The sequence below is a fragment of the Melanerpes formicivorus genome, unplaced genomic scaffold (genome assembly GCF_026170545.1).
Source record: "Melanerpes formicivorus ecotype bairdi unplaced genomic scaffold, bMelFor1.0.p_v2 SCAF_25, whole genome shotgun sequence".
NCBI lineage: Eukaryota > Metazoa > Chordata > Aves > Piciformes > Picidae > Melanerpes > Melanerpes formicivorus.
Window position 1 is genome coordinate 1,721,049 of NW_027142377.1, and position 27,306 is coordinate 1,748,354.

Consider the following 27,306-nt stretch of genomic DNA (forward strand, 5'->3'; position numbering starts at 1 on the left):
CCTGCTGCCATGGGCAGGGACACCTCACACTACAGCAGGTTGCTCACAGCCACATCCAGCCTGGCCTGAAAAACCTCCAGGGATGAGGCTTCCACCACCTCCCTGGGCAACCTGTGCCATATTTCATACATTTAAAATACAACTCTAGGTCAAGCCACAATCAAAATCTTGCCTCAGCTTCTCTATTACTTGTTTCATATTAACTTACTTTCACTGCTGATAGCCTCTCAAAGAGAAACTTCTGGTAGGACATCTTAATCCTTGGTCAGCATAACACTGACAAACTCAGCTTGCTATTAAGTGTCTTGTATAGTGCAATAGAATCCATCTCTGCATCTTGGGAGAGTGGCTGACACCCCCTTAGGCTGTGCTGCCATTCAGCCAGACCTGGACAGGCTGGAGAGTTGGGTGGGAAGAAACTGAATGAAATCCAACAAGGAGAAGTCTTGCATCTGGGAAAGGACAACCCCATGGGCCAGTACAGGCTGGGGACTGATCTGTTGGAGAGCAGCACAGGGGAAAGGGACCTGGGGATCCTGGTGAACAGAAGAATGACCATGAGCCAGCAATGTGCCCTAGGAGCCAAGAAGGCCAAGGGAACCTTGGGGTGTACTAGAAGGGCTGTAGTCAGTAGGTTGACAAAGGTTCTCCTCTCCCTCTACTCTGCCCTGGTGAGACCACATCTGGAATATTGTGTCCAGTTCTGGGTTACTCAGTTCAAGAAGGGCCTCAGGGAACTCCTTGAAAGAGTCCAGCACAGAGCCACAAAGATGCTGAAGGAACATCTCCCTGTGAGGACAGGCTGAGGAGCTCTGGGGATCTGGAGCTTGGAGCAGAGGAGCCTGAGGACTGCCCTCATTGCTGGTGATCAAGATGTGCAGGGCAGTGTAGGGAGGATGGAGCCAGGCTCTGCTCAGGGATGTCCAAGGGCAGCACAAGGGGCACTGGGGGCAAGCTGGAGCAGAGGAGGTGCCATGGGAACAGAAGGGAGAATTTGGTCACTGTGAGGGTGCTGGAACCCTGGAGCAGGCTACCCAGGGGGGTTGTGGAGTCTCCCTCTCTGGAGATATTCCAACCCCACCTGGATGTGTTCCTGTGTGACCTGCCCTGGGTGACCCTGCTCTGGCAAGGGGGTTGGACTGGATGATCTCTCGAGGTCCCTTCCAACCTCTAACATTCTGTGACTCTGTCATCTTCCCTCTAGTGGATTGCAGCATTTACAGACATCTAGAAGAACACTTGCTAAACTGCTTCAAGGTGACAGAAAAGCAAAAGTCAAGGTTTCCTCCTTTCCCCTCAACCATCAAAGAACAACTGCTCAACCTGAACAAACAGAGATGAACTAGAGTGAGGGGTTGGAAGGGAAAAAGAGAGAGAGGAGGTGAAAGAGAAGCAAAGCAAAAAAATGTGGAGAGGAAAGAGAGAAGTTGTTTTGGACACCTGTCTCTTCCATCACTATAATGAACTCCAGGAGTTTGTCCACATACACTTATGTGAGGGAAGAATCAAAGTCTTTAGGTAAATCAGCAAAAGGTGAAAGACTCCATTGCACAAAGTCAAGAGCAGACTGCTGGCAGTCCAGCAGAAGGCTGGCTGCTTGCTAGACAATGACCTGATCCTTCTGTGGGCATTGAGAATGAAAAAAAGATCTATGTGAGGCTGCAATGTGAGAAGATACTGACACAGAGTGGACCTCGAGGTACTGACAGCTTGGCTGTCAAATCCCTTGGCAATAAGGAGTTTGTAGGAGGGATGATATAAGGAAAAACAATCAAGGGCTTCCTTGGGCAGTCTTATGGAAGCCTTCATAGAATGCTGGAAATCATCCAGTCCAATGACCCTGCCAGGGCAGGCCACACAGGAACACACACAAGCAGCTTTTGAAGATCTCCAGAGCAGGAGACTCCACAACCTCTCTGGCAGCCTGCTCCAGGCCTCCAGCAGCCTCACACCAAAGAAGTTTCTCCTTATGTTGAGGTGGAATTTCCTGTGTTTGAGTTTATGTCCATTGCCCCTCATCCTATGACTGAGCATCACTGAGCAGAGCCTGGCTGCATCCTCCTGACAGCCACCCTGCAAGTATTTGTAGACATTCATAAGGTCCCCTCTCAGTCTTCTCTTTGCCCCATGTCTCTCAGTCTTTCCTCAGAAGAGAGATGCTCCAGTCCCTTCATCATCCTCACAGGTCTTCCTTTAGCTCTCTCTAGTAGTTTCCTGTTCCTCTTGAACTGGGCAGAGGATTCCAGCTGTGGACTAACTAGGGCTTATCCCAAGCACGCCCGGCGCTGAAAGGCACTCCAGAGGAAACACACCAGCTGATGCTCAAAGCCCAGAATGAAAGAGGCCTTCTGAAACACCACAGCTGCAGCTTACCATTTCTAACAGATGCTGGACACTTCTACTTTTTAAACAGAATGCTACAAACTATCTCAACATGCCCTCTCCCAGCTCCAGCAAGCAAACCAACCCTGCTTCTAACATGGGTTTGCATGACTCAGTAATACTCACGTGTACTTTAGGTGTGGGAGGAAGGCCGTTGCTCACTGGTTTCTGCAAAACAGAAGGTCAAAAGGAAGTTTACACTCAGCTGTACACACAGACACCAACATGTAGGCACTCTCCTGACACCACAGCACAACCAAAACACAAGGCTACACAAATCATTTGAGAACGCTGTTAAAAGCACTTCAGAACTTACTGAGCATGATGAGAAAATAGAGTCATAGATACACAGAAGGATTTAGGTTGGAAGGGACCTCAAAGATCATGCAGTTCTTAACTCCCCTGCCATGGGCAGGGACACCTGCCACAGCCCAGGTTGCTCAAGGCCTCACCCAGCCTGACCCTGAATGCCTCCAGGGAGGAGATATCCACAGCCTCCCTGGGCAACCTGTGCCAGTGTCTCACCACTCTCACTGGAAAGAATTTATTCCTCATCTCCATTCTCAGTCTACCCTGTCAAGCTTCAATCCATTCCTTCTCCTCCTGTCACTCTCAGCCCTTGTGAAAAGTCCCTCTCCAGCTCTCTTGTAGTCCCCTTCAGGTACTGGAAGGCTGCTCTAAGGTCTCCCTGGAGCCTTCTCTCCAGGCTGAACAGCCTCAAGTCTCTCAGCCTGTCCCCACAAGGGAGATTCTCCAGCCCTCTGAGCATCTTCATAGCCTCCTCTGGACCCTCTCCAGCAGCTCCAGGTTCTTCTTGTGCAGGGGGCCCCAGAGCTGGAGGCAGTGCTGCAGATGTGGTCTGAGCAGATCAGAGGGGTAGAATCCCCTCCCTGTGCTGCTGCTCTCCCTGCTCTGGATGCAGCTCAGCACACAGCTGCCTGCTGGGCTGCCAGTGACCATTGCTGGCTCCTGGGCACTTTGTCACCAACTGACACCCCCAAGGCCTCCTGCAGGCTGCTCTCCTGCCACTCCTCACCCAGCCTGAATTTGTGCTTGGGATGTCTCCTAATAAAAACATGCTTCTAAAGAAGAGTTTTTTACAGGTAACAGAGGAAACTTCCCAACCATAATTTCAAATGCCAAGTTCCAGGCTTTCCAAAGTACTGCCAGCATTATGGGCACTCCCTTCACACAAAAACATGCTAAAGGTTTTTCCTCTACCTTCACTTCTCTCAGAAGAGTGACATTTCCAACCCCATTTTTGGAAGAGGCCCCCAGAGACTGCAGTTTCATGTTACATTTAATCTGATTTAACTACAGCTGTCCTCCTCTCTCCTGTTTCCTGCTCCCACTTTTGCAACACAGTAACACAGCACTGACTCTGGAAGCCATGTGCTGCTTTGATAGGAAAAGTCATTTGCAAGAGGAGAAAAGGATGAAGGAGTGTTTTCTCAGCTCACAGCTGGATCAGACTACATATGGGTGCATTCTCTCCATGACTGCAACTTTACATCAAGTGTATACAGCTCAAGTGTGACAGTAAATCCAAGCTGTTCAACCCTGAAACCCAGAGCTCAGGAGCCTAGGAGGTGAGCAGCTTGCATATCTGGGCCATCAATCCAGATTTCATAGAACCACAGAATGCTAAAGCTTGGAAGGGACCTCCAGAGATCATCCAGTCCAACCCCCCTGAAAGAGCAGGATCACCTAGGGCAGGTCACACAGGAACACAGCCAGGTGGGTTTGGAAAGTCTCCAAAGAAGGAAACTCCACCACCTCTCTGGGCAGCCTGCTCCAGGGCTCCAGCACCCCCACAGTGAAGAAGTTTCTCCTCATGTTGAGATGGGATTTCCTGTGACTATGTCCATTGTCCCTCATTCTATCTCTGGGTATCACTGACAAGACACTGGCTTCATCCTCCTGACAGCCACCCCTCAGATGTTTATAGATAAGATCCCCTCTCAGGCTTCTCTCCTCCAGACCAAACAGCCTCAGTCTTTCCTCACAACAAAGATGCTCCAGACCCTTCATCATCATCACAGCCTCTGCTGTACTCTCCCCCATCCCTCTTGATCTGGGGAGCCCAGAGCTGTACAGGGTTTCTCAAGCTTTTTTTTTATCCCATAAAACCTAAAAAGCCTGCAGACCTCCACCTGGGACAAGGGGAGGACTCATTTGGGAACAGTCTTGTGGTAGTTTCAGGCTATGCCTAGGAAATTTTCCACAGATCTCAAACAGAAAGGGGTAGAATGTAAATAAATCACCATTGGGTGTAAAAAGGAGAATAATGATAAGTTCTGAACAATCCCCTTGGAGAGAGATCTACCATAAGCATTAGTTTGGTAAACTTTGTTCTCCCTTTTGGCTTCCTCACTCTGGGATACACTAACTTGCTTCTGCTTGGCATTGCTTGGCTGTGTTTTTTGTTGTGGCTAAGTATCCAAACAAAACAATTCTCTGCTCTTTCTCTTGTCCCTTTGTGTCTGGGGGGGCAAGAAGGGGGGCAGGGAAGGGGAAGCTATTAGCTCCCCTGGTTTTTGCCCAGAGGGGGTGCTTGTGCCATTTATCAATTGTAAATACCTGTAAATATTGTGTATTTTGAACACACTCATTGCATTTCATTGTAGACTGTAGTTTTGCTCATAAATACAGCTTCATTTGCTTCCAACTGGGCTGGGCTGGCAATTTAATGTTGGGGGGAATTCTCAACCCACCACAAGTCCTGACTCAGCTCCTTTCCCAGGGCCAGCCAAACCCTCCAGCAAGCCGTGAGGGGGCAGCAGATGCCTTCACTTCCTCCTCTGCTTCAAGGGTCATTGCCCAGTACAAGGCATTACATCACTCTCCAAGGATCTCCTCTCATGACACGTCCCTCAAGTATGTGAGCACAAGCAAGTAAATCTTGTATAGCCACGATGAGCTTTGTTTCTAAGGAAAATTAAAGACCAGCTCAAGCTTCAGCTTCAGACTGGATCTCAACCAGACAGCCTAGCAAGACTGCTTTGATTCAAAGGAAACAAGAGGTCATCCCAGAATCATTTCTCTCCTCTCAAGAGCGTGTGGCTCACGCTCTTGGCACGTGCAAGGGAGTTGGGAGAACTTGAAAATAACACCTAGAAGCTTCAATACCTACCAGCATTTCCTTCTTTTCTTTCCTTGCAAAGTTAGTGTCTCTGGCTTCACTCTGCTGATGAGGTGATCCCTCTCTCTCACCGTTTAATTGCACAGACGTAGTGACTCCATTACCTAGGATCACAGAGCGTTAGAGGTTTGAAGGGACTTTGAAAGGTCATTGAGTCCAACCCTCCTGACAGAGCTGTTGTAAAAAGTCCCTTTCCAGCTTTCTTGTAGGCCCCCTTCAAGCACTGGAATGATGCTCTAAGGTCTCCCTGAAGTCTTCTCTTCTCCAGGCTGAACAGCCCCAACTCTCTCAGCCTGTCCCCACAGCAGAGGTTCTCCAGCCCTTTGATCAACTTTGTGGCCTCCTCTGGAACTGCTCCAGCAGTTCCACGTCCCTCTTATACAGGGGGCACCAGAACTGGAGGCAGTGCTACAGGTGGGGTCTCAGCAGAGCAGAGGGAGAGAATCACCTCCCTTGTCTTGCTGATCACACTTCTAGCTAGCAAAGATATCAATTAAGAGTCAGACAGTAAGCTTGCTTAAAACAATCCAGTCCAGGACAACTTTCAAAGCATCAATCTTCAACAACAGCACAAAAGGAACAACCTGAGCAAAGGGTAAACAGTTACCTGCTATACTACTCACCCCAGATCATCACAGATAAAAGCAAGCTTTGAAAGCAAAACTCTGCTCTTGACATGTCAAGTGACAACAACTGACACACAGGGCCAGAATTTGGAACATATATAGAGGGAAACTTCTTTGCTCCCTGTGACAGTGCTGATACACTGCATTAACAAGCCTGTTGCTTAGGAAGGTAATTGTCACCAGTAGCATCAGCAGGAATCACAGCAGTGATTTTACTACAAGGCTCACTTAACCCTCTTAAGAGCTCTCAGCATGGTTTCTTTGTGCATTTTGGCTTTCATACAATTTCTGTTACTTGATCATCACAGAAAATGCCACAGAATGCTTTCATGTGTGTTTGGTGCAGGGTAGCCCCATCCCCTGTCCCTTGGCCCTTCTACTGGGGCCAGTCAGCTAAAATCAATAGATTCACAGAATCTTAGAGGCTGGAAGGGACCCCCAGAGATCATTCCGTCCAACCTCCCTGCCAGAGCAGGGTCACCTAGAGCAGATCACACAGGAATGCATCCAGACAGGCCTTAAGTATCTCCAGAGAAGGAGACTCCACAGCACCCCTGGGCAGCCTGTTCCAGGGCTCCAGCACCCTCAGAGTGACAAAATTCTTCCTCCTGTTTCCCTGCAAACATGTTTCTAAGCCTCAACTTCCAGCACTGCCCCTTCTGCTGTCATTGATCATCACCCAGCAGAGCCTGGCTCCAGCCTCAGGGCACTCACCCTGCACATCTTGATGACCAGCAAGGAGCTCACCCTCAGGCTCCTCTTCTGCAAGCTACAAAGCCCTGAGCTCCCTCAGGCTCTCCTCCTAGGGAAGATGTTCCACTGCCTTCAGCATCTTTGTGGCTCTCTGCTGAATTCTCTCAAGCAGTTCCCTGAGGTTCTTCTTGAGTTGTGGGGCCCAGAACTGGACACAATATTCCAGATGTGGCCTCAGCAGGGCAGAGCAGAGGGGCAGGAGAACCTCTCAACCTACTGCCCACAGCCCTTCTAATCCACCCCAGGATGCCCTTGACCTTCTTGGCCACCAGAGCACATTGCTGGCTCATGGCCAACCTCCCATCCACCAGGACCCCCAGGTCCTTTTCCCCTTCCCTGCTCTCCAGCAGCTCAGTCCCCAACCTCTCCTGCTCCATGGGGTTGTTCTTTCCCAGGTGCCAGACTCTCCCCTTGCCCTTGTTGGACGTCATTCCACTTCTCCCTGCCCAGCTCTCAGCCTGTCCAGGCCTGGCTGAATGGCAGCACAACCCTGCTGTGTCATCACTGCTCCCAGTTTGGTGCCATCAGCAAACTTGCTGGCAGTGCCCTCTGTGCCCTCATCCAGGTCATTAATGGATATATTGAACATCTCTGGTCCCAGTACTGACCCCTGAAGTACTCCCCTAGACAAAGGCCTCCCAACAGACTCTGTCTTATTGACCACAACTCTCCGACTTCTTTCCTTCAAACAATTCACATCCACCTCACTACCTGATCACCTAGAACACAGTGCCTCAGCTCAGCTGCAAGGATGCTGTGGGGGACTGTGTCAAAGGAGGATGCAGAAATAAAATGACATGAGATCATTCCAGAAGCATTTGTGTCCCTCTGGGAGGCACTCTTATTACCTAAAGAGTTCAGTTTCTGCGGAGGTAACCGAGGAGGTGGAGGTCTTGGTGGAACCTGAGATGCAGATTTTGCTGGGCTCTCTGATGTTGGGCACCTTTTGATTGTCCCTTGATTATCATTTTCAGAAGAATGAGTTTCTTGGGGGATAAAGATGGATTTAGGCTGGAAAAGACACAGCAATAATGAAAGCATAATAAAAAGAAGAGAGCTTCCAAGCCTCAGTGCTACTTCTAAAAGAGGAACAAACCACAGGAGCAGTATTTGGGTGATGGAACTGTCACAAGTGAACTGCCAAAGCAACATGTTCTGCCATGCAAATTCCTCACAAAGCACCAACAGGAAGGAAATGCACAGTAATGAGGAAAACCTTGTTATCAAAGGATGCATTCCAAATCATCACATTCAATTCATGTATGAACAGTTACAGGGCCTGGAGAAATGTCACTCTGCAGTCACAGAATGTTCAGGGCTGGAAGGGACCTCCAGAGATCATTCAGCCTAACCCCCCTGCCAGAGCAGGGGCACCCAGGGCAGGGCACACAGGAACACAGCCAGGTGGGGTTGGAAAGGCTCCAGAGAAGGAGACTCCACAACCTGGGCAGCCTGCTCCAGGCCTCCAGCAGCCTCACACCAAACAACTTTCTCCCCATGTTGAGGTGGAACCTCCTGGGTTCCAGCTTGGACCTGTTGTGCCTTGTCCTGTCCCTGGGCACCACCAAACAGAGCCTGGAACCTTCATCCTGACCCCCAGCTCTCAGATGTTTACAGACATTGATCAGATCCCCTCTCAGCCTTCTCCTCTCCAGATTAAACAGCCCTAGGGCTCTCAGTCTTCCTTCACAGTGAAATGTTCAAGACCCCCAACCATCCTCATGGCTGTCCACTGGACTCTCCCCAGCAGGTCTCTGTCTCTCTTGAACTGGGGAACCCAAAATGGGACACAGTCTTCCAGGTGTGGTCTCAGCAGGGCAGAGCAGAGGGGAAGGAGAACCTCCTGCCTTGACCTGCTAGCCACACTCTTCTTGATGCACCTCAGGATGTGACCTGCCCTAGCTGATCCTGCTTTGGCAGGGGGGTTGGACTGGATGACCCTCTAGAGTTCCCTTCCAAACCTCAACATTGTGGGATTCTGTGACTGAAGAACTGACAGCCAGACAGAAAAATGTGTTTGTTTGCTTGGTTTGGTTCATGTTAAGTTAATTCCAGTGTGAACAGATTTATTCAATCTTCAAGTGGCAGCACACAAAGATCTAATCTGATCCAGGCATGCTTCTGAAGATCACTATTCAGACATCAAAATTTAGCAGGCAGATGCTTTAGCTGGCCTCTCTTTACTAAAAATTACTTGCTGGTACCAGTTTTTTTGGATATCAGAGTGCAATTAGCCAGAAACAGCACTGCCAATACACTGTCAATACCTTGTAGTGCAAGACTTCATGCAGATTTTCAATCAAAGGCTACAAGCAACCCCCTGAACATTCCCTTGACTTCTAACTTCAAGTCTTCAACCCCTGGCTCAAATGAGAGAAACATCACTGTAGTCATTTAGTCATGTAGACACTCCTGCATTTGCTGACTGAGGGGGCCCCTTTTATGCTGGGTAGTGAAATGCTCCTCACTTACCTTTGGTGGTAAAGGAGGTGGCACTTTAGGTTTCATAGTAGCACTACAAAGAAAAGAAACAAAAAGGGGTTGTTATCTTTGAACTTGGTGTTGCAGTGTCCAAGAGGATGCTGGACTTGAGAAATGCCATAGAAATCCCCCAGCAGCAGCACTAGGAAATCCAAACAACCTCATCATGACCACTTGCTTAAACATTTTGTTACTGCTGTGCACACCACTACCTGAAAACTCAAGTATCACAGATCCTTCCAAGAGAGCACCAAGTGACAACCACTTATTTGTTGAACACACAGCAGAAGAGGGAGGTGAAGCTGATGGAGCAGGTCCAGAGGAGGCCAGGAGGATGATCAGAGGGCTGGAGACCATCCCCTGTGGGGACAGGCTGAGAGAATTGGGGCAGTTCAGCCTGGGGAAGTGAAGGCTCCACAGAGACTTTAGAGCAGCCCTCCAGTACTGGAAGGGGGCCTAAGAGAATGTCAGGAAGGGACTTTGGACAAGGGTTTCTTGTGAAAGGCTGAAAGGGAATGGATTGAAGCTTGAGGAGGGCAGATTTTGACTGGAGATTAGGAAGAAATTCTTTCCAGCGAGAGTGGTGAGACACTGGAAAAGGAAAGTTGTGACTATCCCCTCCCTGGAGGTGTTCAAAGCCAGGCTGGATGAGGCCTGGAGCAACCTGGTTCCTTCCAACCTAAACCCTTCTGTGAATCCATGAGTAAGATGCACATGCTAGTACAGAACAAAAGCAGGGAGATGAGAGCAGGCCTGACATTTACTCTGTTGAGAGCAGAGAGATTTACAAAATCAGTGAGCTTTTGTAAAGGGCTGTCTGTAGGGACACAGGGCAGAGGGGACACAAGGAGACTGATGAAGATCATTCCTTGGGAAACTTATCAGACTTCTTCAGAATAGCTTCACATGTCAAAGTAAAATCCACCTGCAAACGAGAGCTAGCCTACTGACTGGATTGTTTGGCTGGTTAATTTTTCTCCTTCCATTAGCTTCTTCTTCCACAGAAATCTTGGAAAAGACAGCTGCTTAATGCAGGAACAACTCAAGAGCTTGGCTCAACAGTAAAACCACCAAGTCCCTGCAGGCACCAGCACAGGTTAGGGGCTGCCCTCCTGGAAAGCAGCTCCACGGATAAAGAGCTTGGAGTGCTGGTGGGCAGCAAGTTCCCCATGGGACAGCAATGTGCCCTTGTGGCCAAGAGACCAAATGGCATCCTGGGGTGCAGCAAAAAAACTGTGGCCAGCAGGGCTAGGGAGGTTCTGATCTGCCCTGTTGAGACCACACCTGGAATGCTGTGTACAGTTCTAGGCTCCCCAGTTCAAGAGAGACAGAGATCTGCTGCAGAGAGTCCAATGGAGAGCCACAAGGATGACTGTGGGACTTGAGCATCTCCCCTATGAAGAGAGACTGAGAGCCCTGGGGCTGTTCAGTCCGGAGAATAGAAAGCCAAGAGGGAACCTGATCAATGTCTATCAATAGCTGAGGGCTGGGGTCAAGTGGAGGGGGCCAGGCTCTGTTTGGTGGTGCACAGTAATAAGCCAAGGAACAATGGACACAAACTTAAACATAGAAGATTTCACCTCCACATGAGGAAAAACTTCTTTACAGTGAGGGTGACAGTGCCCTGGAGCAGGCTGCCCAGCGAGGTTGTGGAGTCTCCTTCTCTAGACACATTCAAAACCTGCCTGGATGCATTCCTGTGTGGACTGCCCTGGGTGACCCTGCTCTGGCAGGGGCTTGGACTCTATGCTCTCTGGAGGTCCCTTCCAACCTCTAATGTTCTGTGATTCCATGAAGCATCAGGAGCCATTCTTCCTCTGCTGGTTGTGTGTTTTTATTAAAGAGTATCTTGCATTAAAACAAACAAACAAACAAAATCCTAAATTCCTAAGTGTTTTGATGGTTTTATAAACCTCTTACCCTGTCCTATTGCCTATCTGTTGGAACAGAAGTTGCTTTGGGTTTTCTTCTGTTAAAGAAACTAGGAATACAGCTGTGAACACTGACACTTCTGGACCATATTTTGTCCTAATTTTAATGTGATGCTCAACAGCCTGGGGAAAAATACTCAAGTGGTAAGACATCTGATTGCTTATTTGCGGATCAACAACTTTTCTGCTGGAGCACATCTGCTATGGGGCTGGGCTTGAGGGAGCTGGGGCACTTCACCGGAGAAGGGAATGTATTAGAGGGACCTTAGTGCTGCCTTCCAATAGCTGAAGGGCCCCTGCAGCAAGGCTGCAGAGAGACTTTTCCTGAGGGTGTCTAGAGACAGGCCAAGGGGGAATGGTTTGAAGCTGAGGCAGAGAAAGGTTAGACTGGAGCTGAGGAAGAAGTTCTTCCTCAACCTATTAACCACTCCTCTTCTAATCCACCTCAGGGTGGCACTGGCCACAAGAGCACATTGCTGGCTCATGGTAAACCTTCCATCCACTAGAACCCCCAGGTCCTTTTCCCCTTCACTGCTCTCCAAGATCTCCACTGCTCAAAGATATCCCAAGGTCCCTTCCAACTCATAACATCCTGTGATCCTGTGAAGAAGGAAGTTATTCACAGTGAGAGTGGTAAAATACCGGAACAGGCTGCTCAGAGCTGTGGTTGAGGCCCTGGCGACATTCAAGCTCAGCCTGACTGTGTCCCTGTGCAGCCTGCTCTAGCTGGAGGTGTCCCTGCTGAGTGCAGGGGGCTGGACAAGATGATCTTCGAGGGTCCCTTCCAACCTGATGCAAACTGTGAATCTTCACTGAAGGCCACTGGAGTGGAGCTGGCAGCATGGAGCTCTACAGGACTGTCACATCCTACTGAGCAGGAAGCCTGAGAGTGTCTGTGGTAGTTTTACCAAGGACTCTGCAGGTTCTCAGTTTAGTCCAAATGCAGGGGAGCAAATCACTAAGTAGCATTATCATCCTCTTCCTCTCAAAGACAAGACATGAGAGCTCTGCATTATTGATGAAGTGCAGAAACAATCATGCCTTTGAACAGCTCCTTAATCATGGCACACTCTGGTGGAATCCACAATGGAATGAAGTCAGTTAAAAATGTCTTAAAACATCTTTATTCCTATCTAAGTATCACTTGTGTCAAAGAGCAAACACACTTGTGCCTCGAGAAGTTGATCATTACACAATCTACCTGTCACCTAGTGACATCAGATCCTATCAGCAGCTTTACCCTCCCTGAAGGGGGTTGTCCCTCTTGCTCAGCAGCAGTGATAACTCCCACTGCCTTTGTTTGAGAAGGACAGCAGTAAAATAACTCAAGGAAAAAAAAAAGGAATAAAAAGAGAGAGAGATGTCAGCAACAGATAATGCTTGGTTTACAGGTCTCTGGGATGAAGCAACAGCTTTTAAAATGGCCCCTCAACAGAAAGCAAACAAGAATTCTCCATCAATGGCATCTTCTTTTTGGTCTTTATCATAGAATTGTCAGGGTTGGAAGGGACCTACCTCAAGGAGCATCCAGCTCCAATGCCCCGGCCATGGGCAGGGCCACCTCACACTGCAGCAGGTTGCTCACAGACATAGCCAGCCTGGCCTGAAAAACCTCCAGGCAGGAGGCTTCCACCACCTCCCTGGGCAACCTGTGCCAGTCTCTCACCACTCTCAGAGGGCAGAACTTCTTCCTGACATCCAATCTGAATCTCCCCACTTCTAGTTTTGCTCCATTCCCCCCAGTCCTATCACTCCCTGACACCCTCAAAAGTCCCTCCCCAGCTTTCTTGGAGCCCACTTCAGATACTGCAAGGCCACAAGGAGGTCTCCTCAGAGCCTTTTCCTCTCCAGACTGAACAACCCCAACTCTCTCAGTCTGTCTCCAGAGCAGAGCAGCTCCAGCCCTCTGCTCACCCTCGTGGCCCTTTTCTGGACACCTTCCAGCACCTCCCGATCCTTCCTATAATAGATGCTCCAGAACTAGACACAGTGCTCCAGGTGGGGTCTCATCCCACATCAAATACATGTAGGAATATAAGTTTCCACACTGGCTATACATTTGAAATGTTTCAGCTCTCATCTGTCTATAAAATGAGGTCAAGAATATTTGTATCAGTGACTCTGGGGCCCTAACACGAAAGAGACATGCACCTACGAATGCAGGTCCAGAGCAGGAGCACAATGATGATCAGAAGGTTGCAGAACCTCCCCTATGGGGAGAGGCTGAGAAAGTTGGGGCTGTTCAGCCTGGAGAAGGCTGCAGGGAGACCTTAGAGCTGCATTTCCATATCTGAAGGCAACCTACAGGCAGGCTGGGGAGGGACTGTTCAGAAGGGCTTGGAGTGCTAGGAACAGGGGCAATGGTTTGAAAGTGGAGCAAGGCAGACTGAGGTTGGCCCTCAGGAGGAAGTTGTGCCCAAGGAGAGTGGTGAGACACTGGCACAGGCTGCCCAGGGCTGGGCTTGAGGCCCCATCCCTCGAGCCATTGAAGCTGAGCCTGGATGTGTCTCTGTGCAGCCTGCTCTAGCTGGAGGTGTCCCTTTGAGGGTTCCCTTCCAACCTGATGCAATCTGTGAATTTAATACAACCATAATTCACGTAACACATCTACTGATACTGCCTTTGCAGCTGCATAACCTCTTCTCCAGTAAAGGAGCCATCTCTTTTCCAAAATCAAGCATCCTCCTAGCTGAGAATGTGGACAGAACAAACTCCATTATCTAGAGAAGACAACAACATAGAGATTTTATGTCTTTTTAATGAGCTTTATTTTAATACAGGCTCATCAGCTCTAAAGAATTCAGGACAGTAGGATCAGGCTCAGATGAATTACTGGCTCCATCTAACTATGCCAAGATTTTGTTCAATAATAAGAGAAAACAAAAGTGAGGAACAAGATGCATCAAGTGAGGAAGAAGATTTCATTCCCTTTATCACAAGTTGATGAGCAGAATAAGAAAACTCCTGGACCAACATTAAAAGCTTCTCTTTAAAAATGCTATAGGAGAATTCTGAGCTCTTAGGGACAGAACATGACTCAACTTGGCTTTTTCTTAATTTCCATCTATTCAAGAAGCAGCTTCCAGAGACATTTCTTTATTTTCACCAAAGGAAAGCACTTACTGTTTAGCATCATCATCTGCATCATCATCATCTTCTAAATGTGCCACATGTCCCCTAAGAAAATGAGGAAGATACTGAGTGAGTTGTATTAAAACCACTTTGGCTGCTGTGAAAAATGCTGATCTCAAGGGCTAGCCCCACCCCCCCGACAGAATTTTACTCTCTTTTAGCTTTTTGTCATTATTATCCTTTTAAAGCACCACTGCAATCCATACAACTAAGCCTCTCCCATATCCTCTCAGCAGCTACAGGGGCAAACAAGATCTACTTGTGACAGACAGAAGTAATCAACACACAAATGACTTTGGAACACACAAGGGGGGTGGGGAGGAAAAATCAGAATTACCTCTGATGCAGTTCTTCTTCAACTGATTTCAAGAGACTCCTTCAGCATTAAACAAGAACAAGAACACACAGTTTGATTGTGGCACACAAATTATCAAAAGGCAAGGCAAAGGCTGCTATGATTCTATCACAGAGAATAACCCAAAGCATGTTGTTTCAGCTGGCTTGCAGGACAGCTCTCAAACACCCACATACAAATGACCACAGCTGTTGGGGTTTTGTGTTTTGGTGGTTCTTGGGTTTTTTGTGGGGTTTTGATTTTTTTAACCACACCACACTTCCAAATGTATTTATTAATGTATTGATATCACAGTGCAGTGGTCATTGATCCTTGGACAGACAAACAAGGAGTGTCTTAACCTGATCCAGGAAAACAGCCAGGAAAAAAAACCAATAAACTCCAATACCCAAGCAAATCATCATCATTAATTGATGAATAAATAATTGGACTGAGCAGAAGATTAAACTATTATTGGAATCAAGTCAAAGATTAAACTGTTATTGAAATCAAGTCATTCTTCCCTAGTTAATTATGGCAACATTCTGAATTTCTTCATTGTTTGTTTCTCTGTCTGAAACACACACAGAGGGGAGGATAGTAGGGATGAGAAGGAACAGGATTTTGGAAGCTCTCAGGATTCATATCCTCATATTCATGTTCTGTGCTTAGATCCTCTGCATCCTTTTCCTGTCTGATTGAATGTAGCAAAGCCAAGCCAGGCAGCCCCATTCTGACATGCATACATTCAAGTGAGCAGAAAGGAAGAATTGCATGAGAAAACTATTTCACAGGATCAATCCAACAAGACGTTTAAATGCATGAATATGAATCAAGGGACTTTGCTGAGTCAGGGATGTTCCTTTCATTCCCATAATTCAGCGCTCCTATAGCATGAAGAAGGGCATAAAACATGTCAAAGACCAGCAGTGCCCATTCCTAAGTGGGGCAAAACGCTGCTCTGTGGGACCTGTCATGCAGAATATTTTGTTAACAAGTGGACCAAGGGATTCTACAGCACCATGGAGTCAGTGTGGTCAACAGAACCTCAAATACTGGAAAGTGCTGTCCACTTCTGGGCTCCCCAGTTCAAGAGACAGAGGGAATTGTAACTGATAGAAACCAATCTGACATCCTTTACACCACCTGGTTCAGCCTAAGGTGTTTGGTAGATTTTTTTTAATATTAAAACAGTCTTCATGAATTAAAGAGAGGAAATGCTGTTGCTTACTTATTGGTGCCCAGCAAGTAGCCACACTGAGGCCCGTGACCATATTCTAGCTGCAGGTCCTGCAAGTGTAAAAGAACAAATCTTTAAGAGGAACAAGTAAGGATCAAACACATATCCTGGTTCATGCTGCAGTTATCCCCCTCTGCCACCCCTGAGCTACCAAAGGAGCTCACTCCTCTGGCCTTCCTGGCCCCTAAACACCACTCACATCACACCCAGAAATCTCCTCCTTGCCAGTTCACTGCATCTCCAGCTCCTTTTAAAACTCTGATCTTAGGGCCCCCTCCTCAAACACAAAGATTTCTCTACTCAAATAAAGTGGGCAGCAGAAGAGGAAGCAAAACCAACCAAAACCAAACCAAATAAACACCAAACCAAAGAAACAAACAAACAAAAAAAACCAACCAATCAAAAAGTAAAACCAAAGAAACAGAACCAAAAAAAAAACATTTTAGGATCTGCCAGTCTCCACAGAGAACCCTCACTGGTATGTGTTGCATGTGTAGATGAGGAAGAGCTCTAGCTGGGAGCCTGAAAAGACTTAAGCACATGAGGAAGTGAAAGAAATAAGCAGAGAGGACAGTCAAAGTGGTTTTACAGCAATGAATATTTGAAGGGGACCTATCTATGCTCTCCTGAATGCTTTATCATTACAGCACAGCATTACCAGCAGCATCAAGGACCTATCAGTCATGGAGCTACTTAAGAGTGGCAACAGGCCTCCAACACTATTCCATAAATGCCTGGTGCCATACATACAAATTTAATGCTTTAATGGGAATCCAGGGGCCATACTGAAGCACCACCACGTCTGCCAGGAGGACATTGCTATGATGTGCCCTGGTGGCCAAGAAGGCCAATGGTAATGCTTGGGTGCATTAAGAGCGTGGCCAGCAGGTCAAGGGAGATTCTCCACCCTGTCTACTCAGCCCTAGTTAGTCCACATAGGGAATACTGTGTCCACTTCTGGGCTCCCTGGGTTCAATAGGGAACTACTGGAGGGTTCAACAGCAACTATGAGGATGAAGAAGGAACTGGAGCATCTCTCTTATGAGTAAAGACTGAGAGACCAGGGACTGTTTGGTCTGGAGAAGAGAAGGCTGACAGGAGACCTTTATCAATGTCTACAAATATCTGAAGGGTGGCTGTCAGGAGGATGCAGGCAGGCTCTGCTCAGTGAAACCCAGTGACAGCACAAGGGGCAATGGACATCAACTCAATCACAGGAAATTCCCTCTCAACATGAGGAGAAACTTCTTTGGTGTGAGAGTGCTGGTGACCTGGAGCAGGCTGCCCAGAGAGGTTGTGGAGTCTCCTCCTCCAGATATCTTCAAAACCCACCTGGACACATTCCTGTGTGACCTGCCCTAGGTGATCCTGCTTTGCAGAGGGGTTGGACTCCATCTCTGGAGGTCCCTTCCAACCCCAGTATTCTACAATACTATAATTCCAGGGTATTTTTTTCTGCAGGTAAACCAAGACAGGAAAAAAAAAAAAACCAGCACAAATTTGCTGATCTGGGCATAAACACACCAGAAGAAATGAGTTATTGATCACCCAAGTCAGTGACAAATGGAGCTACACTGCTCCTTTCCAGGAAACACTTCAAAGGTCCTCACCACCTTCTGTCAGAACCAGAGCTCTTTCAGCTGCAGCCTGTATAAAAAGCCCATCAGAAAGACTCCCAGATATTCAAGATGTAAGAGCAGTAAGGTTGGAGCAGATGATGCCAGCTCCCAGGATTCATCCCTCAAAAGGTCATTTTTCTAAACCAGAGGAGCAAAGTCTCCCACTAGATCTGCCAGTGCTCCAAGATGATGAGACGAGAAGCCACTCCAGCCTCCTGTTGTGGCCTGAAGGGCAACGGCGTGAACACAAAGCCATGTAAAGGATGAGTCCCCAGAGGATGGAGCCAGGCTCTGGTGCCCAGTGACAGCACAAGGGGCAATGGTGGAAGTTGAGGCATAGGAAGTTTCACATAAATGTGAGCAAAAAATTTTGTCACTGTGAGGGTGACAGAGCCCTGGAACAGGCTGCCCAGGGAGGTTGTGGAGTCTCCCTCTCTGGAGATACTCAGAACTCATCTGGATGTCTTCCTGTGTAATCTGGTATAGGTGATCCTGCTCTGGCAGAGGGGTGAATGATCTCTGGAGGTCCCTTCAAGCTGTGATTCTGTGACTGTTCTCTGCTTGCTGAGGAGTCACAGGCTGTTTACTGCACCCTCACTTCTGCTCTGTAATGCTAAGTAGTAGTTTCCACATGGGTGTTGCTACCACAGCCGTCAGGAGCATTTGACTGCTTCGGTGACATCCCATATTTTCCCCAAAGAAGTGCAGTATCGTGGAAAAAAAAGCCCAAACCACTCTGTAACTGATAATTACTCCATGGAAAAGAATGCACAGATCACAGGACTGAATAAAAACTGCAAAGGCCAGCCCAAGGCTGGCATTTCCTGAACCATGCAGAAATGACTCTTCAATCTTTGTACCAACCTTGTTATGCATCCAAACCACTACAGCCCAGCTGCTTCTATGGCTCTCTCTCACAAGGGCCACCCAACTTTCCCCCTAGACATTTGTCAGAGTAGCTAGGAAGCCAGGTGGCCTCGGGGAAGGGCGCTCAAGTGGCTGAATGTGTGGGCAGGGAAGCTTACTCCTCTCCAGGAATGTGTCTTGGGCTTTGCAAGGTGGCAGGTGGAAAGGGTCAGGCCTTAGTTGTGGGCATCTTTGATCCCTCTCACTATGCTTATCCTCCTTTTTCATAGTTTCATCCTCTCCCTATGCCCCAATCTCAAGTCTTTCACTCAAAAAAGGCCTTCCTAAGCCTTCTGCAATTCTAGAGCTTCATAGAGCTGCTTGGAAGGCACCTCAAAGATCATCTAGTTCCAACCTCCCCCACCATGGGCAGGGACAATTCCCACCAGCCCAGCTTGCTCAAGGCCTCACCCAACCTGGCCTTGAACACCTCCAGGGAGGGAGCATCCACAGCCTCCCTGGGCAACCTGTGTCAGGATCTCACCACCCTCACTGGAAAGAATTTCTTCCCATCTCCAGTCTAAATCTGCTCTCCTCAAGTTTCAATCCACTCCCTCTCATCCTTCAGTCCCTTCATCATTACCAACATCTGGCACTTTATCCAGGCAATTCTTTTCTGCTGATCCCTATCACCACTCTACTCCAATCAATCCCAAAGAAACACAGACTTAACTTTCTGGCACAGGTTGGCCAGGGAGGTGGTGGAAGCCTACTGCCTGGAGGTTTTTCAGGCCAGGCTGGATGTGGCTGTGAGCAATGTGATGCAGTGTGAGGTGTCCCTGCCCATGGCAGCAGGGGGGTTGGAACTGCATGATCCTTGAGGTCCCTTCCAACCCTAACAATTCTATGATTCTTCACTGTGAGTCCTTTCATTACTTCTATGCAATCTCAAAACACTTTAAGCACAAATATTTTGAAGACTCAGGCTCAAGAGCAGAAAATAACCAGGCTGGAAACATGAGATGCCACCAGACTCATGAACAAGGAGGTTAAACAGGTTGTGTGAGTCTATGTGAGAGGATGCCAGAACAAAGACTGGGAGGCTGCTGAGAAAAATAAGCCCAGATCAGCATAATGAAATCTGAGACTTTTTCACACTTTGAAGTGAGAAGCTTTTTGTCTACCTGATGCACAATCACAGTCATCAAAAGTGAAGGGAAATGAAGATCTTGCCCTGAGCACAGCCCAAACATCTGGGTGGTTTAACTTACACACTGTGCACCTGCACAGCAAGGAGAGGAAAATCAATCACCCCCATGAAAGACAAGGAGCTTTCATCTCTCACCACTTTTTTAAAGCCTTACTGGAAGCTGTCTTTATGAAAGGTGACCTGTGCCAGAATTCTGTGTGTTTAACAGCTTTGAGAGGACAAAAGGTTTGTTTTGTTTCAGTTTCTTATTGTGCTGCCTATCAGCACTTCTTGCACTACAATTCTAATGGGATAGATCTATTTTCTTGCTCTCCACAGCCTGTTTAGTGTTCTTCTACGCCCTTTAAGAACTGTTGGTTTTCATTCCAAATGTGAAGTAATCAATTGCTAGGGAAATTCATTTTTCCCCCCACTTCTGACAAATACTGAGAGTTCAAGAACTTCTAAAAAGTGAAGGTAAGAGGGCTGGAGAACCTTCCCTGTGGGGACAGGCTGAAAGAGCTGGGGCTATTGAGCCTGGAGAAGAGAAGGCTTCAGGGAGACCTTAGAGCTGCACTTCAGTATCTGAAGGGGACCTACAGGAAGGCAGGGGAGGGACTGTTTTAGAAGGGCTTGGAGTTACAGGATGAGGGGCAATGGTCTGAAATTGAAGCTGTGCAGATTCAGGTTGGACATCAGGAAGAAGTTCTGCACAGTGAGAGGGATGAGATACTGGAACAGGTTGTGGTTGAGGCCCCGTCCCTGGGGACATTCAAGATCAGGGGGATGCCTCTCAACTACACTTAGCTGCCCAAGGCCTCATCCCACCTGGCCTTAAACACTTCCAGGAAGGAGGCATCCACAACCTCCTTGGGCAACCTACTCCAGAGTCTCACCACCATTGTACTAGAGAACTGCTTCCTAAGCTCCAGTCTAACCGTGCTGATCCCTCAGTTTCAAACCTTCCCCCTTGTCCTGTCTTTAGACACCTTTATGAAAAGTCATAGTTTAGGCAACACATCCTCATTTGTCTCTTAGACCCACAGTACTAGCCTAGCAAGATAAGCAACCTGAAAAAGCTAAGATTTTTAACAACAGATTCAAATGCCAATCTGCTAAAAATCAGATCTCAAACTAAAAAGACAAAACCAAAAGCAAACCAAACTGAAAACCCAAAACCCACCCTGCCCAAAAGCAGAGCAATTGCACAGGATGGAGGTGCTCCCACAGCAGCACAGAGAAATCTGAGCTGATCACAGAGGGGTTTGTGAAACTTGTTTTCACTCTAGCAATCACAGGATGACACAGAATCACAGACTGTTAGGAGCTGGAAGGGGCCTCAAAAGATCAGCAAGTCCAACGCCACCCTGCTGGAACAGCATCCCCTAGAGTTCCTTCCAAGAATGTGGAACACAGTCTAAGCTCTCAGTAATTATGCTGCTGGCAGCCTCAAGTCACACCAAGCCAGCTGATGCCAAAATAAACCCCCAAAAATCCACAGCACAAAGCAGCACAAAAACCCAAACCAAGACATTCTTAGGCACCCTGGTTTTTCATTTTCCTTTTGTTGCACTTCTATTCAGTAGCTCACAAACCAAAGGCACTGAGCAGGGACTGAATGTTTATGTTTCTTCTTCCCCCCCCCCAATCAGGAAGGTGTCCCTGCCCATGGCAAGGGGTTGGAACTAGGTGATGCTTGAGGTCCCTTCCAACCCTAACAACTGCATGATTCTAGAAATCTAAGAATCTGAAGATGTCCCAAGGTTTAAAAGCATTGCTTTACTAACTATTAAGTGCCTAAAGAGCGGAGAAATAAGAAAACTCACTTTCTAGAGCCAACTCTACACTGCAATGCTAACAGCCACATTTTTTAGCAGTGCAGTAAGAGCAAACTTGGAAAATGGATCAGACAATGGATGATGCCAAATGCCATTGAAAACACTTAGGACCCCACTTTCTGTTATTTGCATTAAGTGTAAATTCATTTTGGAAGAGAATTACCATCTGGAGAGTTCACAGGCTTACATAGGTATCATTTTATAGTTATATATTATTATATATATAGTTATATATTATTATATAGCTATAGTATATCATTCTAATGGAATTATCAGACAAAAATAAGGAGAGTATATCCATTTTTAATCACAGACACAAAACACCAATTACCAAGTTATGCACTGTAAGGTGGTTAAAGAAATTAGAATCAGTGCATAATACTGAGCCCCTTCTACAAAAGTGATTGAAACCAAACAGGAAGAGGGGTTAAATCTTTTCAATGTAGCATTAATAGGACTCCTTCCTACATCACAGAAACACAAACACAGACTCATCCTCACACTGAGGGGCTTTGACACAGAGGAGAACACCGCTAGGACACTTAAGACAAAACACGAGCTTTGGAAAAGGAAAACAAAAGTCAACACTGACAAAGAAAGGTGTAAGATGAAAAATACCAGGTTAGATCTTGCAGTGTAGTATATTTCTTCTGAATTGTCCAAAAAATCGCTACTGTCAGGCTGTTCATTAGACAGAGATCAAGAAACTCAGGTTATTTACATTGCGACTGAAAGACAGGGGTACATAAAGGGACATTTTCTTGCTAAAACTAGGGAGGTGTCAGCTGAAACTCAACTTCAGACAGCTCTAGGCACGGGGGGTAAAAGACAGCTAAGAGTATCAACACATTACCAAACCCTGCTGAATCACACCAAAAGAATGAATCATTGGTCATCACCTCAATTGTGGCAACAAGTGATAAACTGCCTCAGTGAGAGGCAAGTATGTACCAGTTCAACATCTCAGTGCACTCGTCGTGCTGCAGTGGTGCAGTCCTTTTGGTTTGTGCAGTCAGAGCCACAAGTTTAAAATAAGCAGCAAGTCCAAGCATGCTTTTGTGAGGCAGAAGCAGAAAGGTCAGAAGAACTCCTTTAGTGGAAAGGGATCCACACTGTTATTGCTGAAGGAAGAGACAAGCACCTCTTGTAGCTGCTTCCACCTAAGAAACTTTCTCTCCCAGAACAGAAATTGTTACAGACTTCTCCCTCAGCCTGCCTTGTGCTCAGGTTCTTTGACCAGATCTCATTTGCATTTGACATGCTGCCAGTTTAAGTTGTCCAGTGGTTCTATATCCACTGACAAAAATAGAGTTTTTCTTTGGTGTCTAGACTCTACACAGTTTAAAAAACCCCACAGCTCTGTTTTATCTGAAAAGGACATTATCAGCTCTGCATGCTTGACTCTTCTAGGAGCAGTGCAGCAGTTAATTTCCCTCTTCAGAAAGATCCAGACAAGTAGTTATAGATCTTCCCTATAGACAGGGAGATGAGGCAAGTTCTCTGGACAGATTTCAAACATGCAAACTCTGTCAGGAATACACAATGCTAAAGATTTGCTTATCAGCAGAATTAAGCTGGACAGTTCAAGCCCCTTCTTGGAGCAGCCAGAGCTTCTGAGATTCCAAAGTGCAAAGGTTCTGACTGCTCAAGCACAAAGCAAGAAAAGGCTCAGCTCCTCCACACCTGCCAATGAAGTGCTCTAAAAAGTTCTGCTTTAATCTCTGTGGAAAAAAAACCCTCTCTCTCCCATTTAGCAACTCTGGTTCCTAAGGTGCAATGAAAACATCTCTCGACCCAATAAAGTTATCTAAAAGTTGAGCTTCTCCATTGCCATCTTTTTGCAGTCATGAGCCTGTGTGTGTAAAAGGAAATACAGTTCTTAGGGAGCAAACCACTTCTAATCTGAACTATGAGAGAAGTAAAGCCAGGAGAACTGAGAACCAGTTTAAAAATCCTTTTGAGTGAAGTGAGGAGTTCATGGCAGAAACACTGACTTCATTGCCATACTTAAAACCCACTTCAAAATGATGTTGTTATGCAGCTGTGTCAAGGTCTAAATAACCTATCTGAAATAACTGTCTGAGCCCCATGTGTGATTTGGTAATCTCTTCTCTGTGATTTGCTACGCTCCCCTCTGCCTCAAACAGGCACCAGAAACCACAGGCTACCTATCCAGCCAGTGGCTGAGGAAGATGATTCCACACAACCTGAGACACCCAGAGCCAGCTGACCAAAGGACAAGGCATTAGGAAGATTTCAGTACAGTCCCAGGGCAGTACAAGGAGATCTGTGTCAGAAACCCTACTCATGTTTTGCAGGCTATAGCAGAGGAAGTACATTTCCTAGCACCCCCTTCCAAAAATCAACTCAGAGCAAAGCCATTTGGGCCACCTATGTACTAAGCTAACTTTTTCACCTTAAAACCTGTCTTAAAGGGAAAAAAGAACACAGAAGTGTGCAGTGAGGAAGCAAAGGAGTCATTTTTTATGTGATGAAAATGTCCAAGTGCACAAATGGGGCAATCAGCAGTCTCCTTAGAGAAGAGGCAGCTGCTGCAATCCCAGGTGTAAGACAGCACAGATGCCTCTTCCCTCACTGCCTGAGTTCTCATACCTCCTCTACTGCTGGGCCCATGGGAAGACATCTTTGCAGAATACAGCAAGTGGCAGACCCAGCGTGGCTCAGGTGTGATGCAGGAGCAGAGGAAGATTGAGTGGCAAAATAAGGACCACACAACAATCCCATTACTCAAAAAGCATCACACCTCTTGCCACTATCCATCAGTGCCAATGCAAGGACAAGGCAGAGAAACATCTGAGTACCCACAGTCATTCTACAATTAAAATGAAAAAGCTAAAAGGCAATGAGATATAAAGGGTAAGAGGCAACACAGAAGACCAAGGGCTAGCACATCCATCACATGTAGCAGAGCCCACAAATAAGGGGGTCTTGCTGAGGAAGTCTAAAAATACCCCAAAAAATTTAGGACCAGCATGTTTCAACTTGTCAGAAAAATCACTCCCAAGTTGAATAGTGCTAAGGAGGTATGTGAGGCATCTTGGATTTCTCCTGCTGCACAGACATTTGCAGGGACCAATGTGGAGAGCATAGGCCATGCTGCTTGTTACTCACAAATTCGTGATGTGGCTCTGTCTCTTTCCTCAAGGGTGGATCAAATTTGACTTGACCAACTGAAGAGGAGAGAAAGAAAACAAGAAGTTAAGTTGGACTGTAATTAGATAAAGTTTAGCTCCAAATGCTAACTAAAAAGAAGGATCTAGTTTAGTGACTGTATTATATCCCTACTGATGGGAACTTCTGACATACAAAAATCCCAAACACATGCCTGCTAGAAACCAATGGACACAGAAAACCCTCTCCCATCACATTTGCTCTGCCTGTTCATTAGAAAGATCAGGCAAACCATTCTGCACACAGGGCAGTGAAATGCTCTCTTTAGAAGAGCAATACAGCTGTAATCTACAGAAAGAAAAAACAAACAAACAAAACAAAACAAAAAAGAAAAGCAAAGGGGAAAAAACCCAACACCAAGTGTGTGAATCTACTTTTGGACCTGTTCTTCTGGGAGATTTACTAGCACTGAAGAGGGCCCCTTGAATGAACTCTGGAAATAGCAGATCACATCTAGGACAGCTCTTTGCCAGACACTCCTCCCCTCAATTTTAAGTTAAGCAAAGACAAATCAGAGCAATCCCCCAAGCAGAGCACTACAACAGGCTGCTCAGGGAGGTTGTGAAGTCTTCTTCTCTGGAGCCTTTCCAGCCCTGTCTGGATGTGTTCCTGTGCCACCTGTGCTGGATTCTATGGTCCTGCTCCGGCAGGGGGGTTGGACTCAATGACCTTCGGAGGTCCCTTCCAACCCCTGACATCCTGTGAGCCTCTGATCCTGTGAAACCCAAAAACTAGAGCAAGATACTACTTTGGCAAAATCTTCCTCTGCCAGCACCATCTGGCATCACTCAGAATATTTTTGCTGCAGTGGCAAAAAAGCAGCTGTGTCAACCAGCTCTCAGAAGAGCTCAGGTTGTGTCCTGTTCAATGGAGCTGAAGCAACAGTGAGACTTGAGATGAAGTGCTGAGCAAAAGGTGTGTTCAAATATTTCACACTAAGATTTCTTTTGCACAGCAACCTATTTTCTTCTAGATCACCAAAAAATGGTTCTGTGTACGTAAGACAGTTAGACCAGCATTAGAGAAGAGGGAGTTTTCATGATGATGTTGGAAGTATTTGTGCTTACAGTTTATCTCAGAGCGTGTCTTTTCTTCTCTCACGTTTCTACTCGTTGAATGAATTCTATGAGGCACTACGAGAGGCTGAAAGAGAAACATAAGATATGTTAACATCAAAAACATACTACTAGAAACATAGAGTGGTTTGGGTTGGAAGGGGCCTCCAAAGGTTGTCTAGTAGGAATCTCTTCCTATCTCCAGTCTAAATCTACCCTCTTCAAGCTTCAATCCATTCCCTCTCATCCTGTCAGAAGTAGTCCTTATAAAAAGCCCCTCCCTGTCTTTCTTGAAGCCCCCTTCAGTTTCTGGAAGGCTGCTCTAAGGTCACCATGGAGCCTTCTCTTCTCTTCCTAATGGCCCCAACTCTCTCAGCTGTCCCCACAGGGGAGGTTCTCCAGCCCTCTGATCATCCTTATGGCCTCCTCTGGACCCTCTCCAGCAGTTCCACATCCTTTTGTGCTGGGGGCTCCAGAACTGGAGGCAGTGCTGCAGGTGAGGTCTGGGCAGAGCAGAGGGGCAGAATCCCCTCCCTGTGCTGCTGCTCTCCCTGCTTTGGATGCAGCCAAGCCCAAGGCTGCCCTCCTGGGCTGCCAGGGATCACTGCTGGCTCAATGTGAGAACCTAACATCTATGTACATAGTGTTTCACCTTCCATTTATGTTCTTTTTGGTCTCTTTTGAAACAGCAGATACCTGCAGATTGTGGGGATTTTCTCCCACATATCTTGAATGCAGTTTTTCATTGCTTGTAACTTCAGCCAACCCTCCCCTTCCCCTCAGTTCTGCCTTGTCTGTTGTGCATTCTTTAGAGCTTTAAAACTGGTTTGCTACAGCTCAGGATGTGTTTCAAGGTTTCATCTGGTTGTCTAGTAGGAATTTCTTTGTAATCTCCACTCTAGATCTACCCTCCTCAAGCTTCAACCCATTCCCTCTCATCCTGTCAGAACAAGTCCTTCTAAAAAGTCTCTCAATCTTCAGGCTCTGGAAGGCTGCTCTAAGGTTACCCTGGTGCCTTCTCTTCTCCAGGTTCAACAGCCCCAACTCTCTCAGCCTGTCCCAACAGGGGAGGTTCTCCAGCCCTCTGATCATCCTTATGGTCTTCAGCACTCCAAACACTTCAAGTGCTAAGAGGTTGCTTATTTACAATCTTCTTCTGAAGAGGCATTGTCCACTCCCACACAATGGCTGTGTATGCAGAATGGCAGCAGCAGGAGTCCAGCTGCAGTGGGGGTAGGAGGTACTTTTGCCTTTGCAGCAATGTAGCTGAGCTCATTGCACCCTGCCACAGATGTCTGCACAGCACAACATGCAGAGCCTGTCCTCATTCCTCCTTCTCCAGGTACAGAGAATTACTGGAAGCTGTCAAACCCTCATCTTTCAGTCAAGAGGACAAAGTTCTTAAGTCATTCTAAAATAAAAGGCCTATGCTGACAGCAGACTAACACAAAAAGCTGATATGGGAGCTGTGTGAAAGGATAAAGGAATCAGAATCACCCAGGTTGGAAGGGCCCAATCCCCTGTGGTTGGCAGGGACATCCTGCAC

General features: G+C 47.0%; 1 protein-coding gene across 5 annotated transcripts in view; it reads right to left on the reverse strand.

Annotated features, from left to right (window-relative positions):
* The window catches only part of MAP4K3 (mitogen-activated protein kinase kinase kinase kinase 3), an 88,510-nt gene that overhangs the window by 20,444 nt on the left and 40,760 nt on the right, over positions 1–27,306 (reverse strand). For 2 of the 5 annotated variants that reach the window (XM_068153062.1, XM_068153061.1), the window contains exons 13-22: positions 25,773–25,848; positions 24,646–24,704; positions 22,132–22,194; positions 16,013–16,071; positions 14,785–14,823; positions 14,439–14,492; positions 9,376–9,418; positions 7,752–7,914; positions 5,516–5,628; positions 2,509–2,550 (exon numbers count right to left, since the gene is read on the reverse strand). In XM_068153062.1, the coding sequence (XP_068009163.1) occupies positions 2,509–2,550; positions 5,516–5,628; positions 7,752–7,914; positions 9,376–9,418; positions 14,439–14,492; positions 14,785–14,823; positions 16,013–16,071; positions 22,132–22,194; positions 24,646–24,704; positions 25,773–25,848 (711 nt within the window). The remainder of the gene's footprint in view (positions 1–2,508; positions 2,551–5,515; positions 5,629–7,751; positions 7,915–9,375; positions 9,419–14,438; positions 14,493–14,784; positions 14,824–16,012; positions 16,072–22,131; positions 22,195–24,645; positions 24,705–25,772; positions 25,849–27,306) is intronic. The other 3 variants (XM_068153063.1, XM_068153064.1, XM_068153065.1) reach the window with 3 other exon arrangements.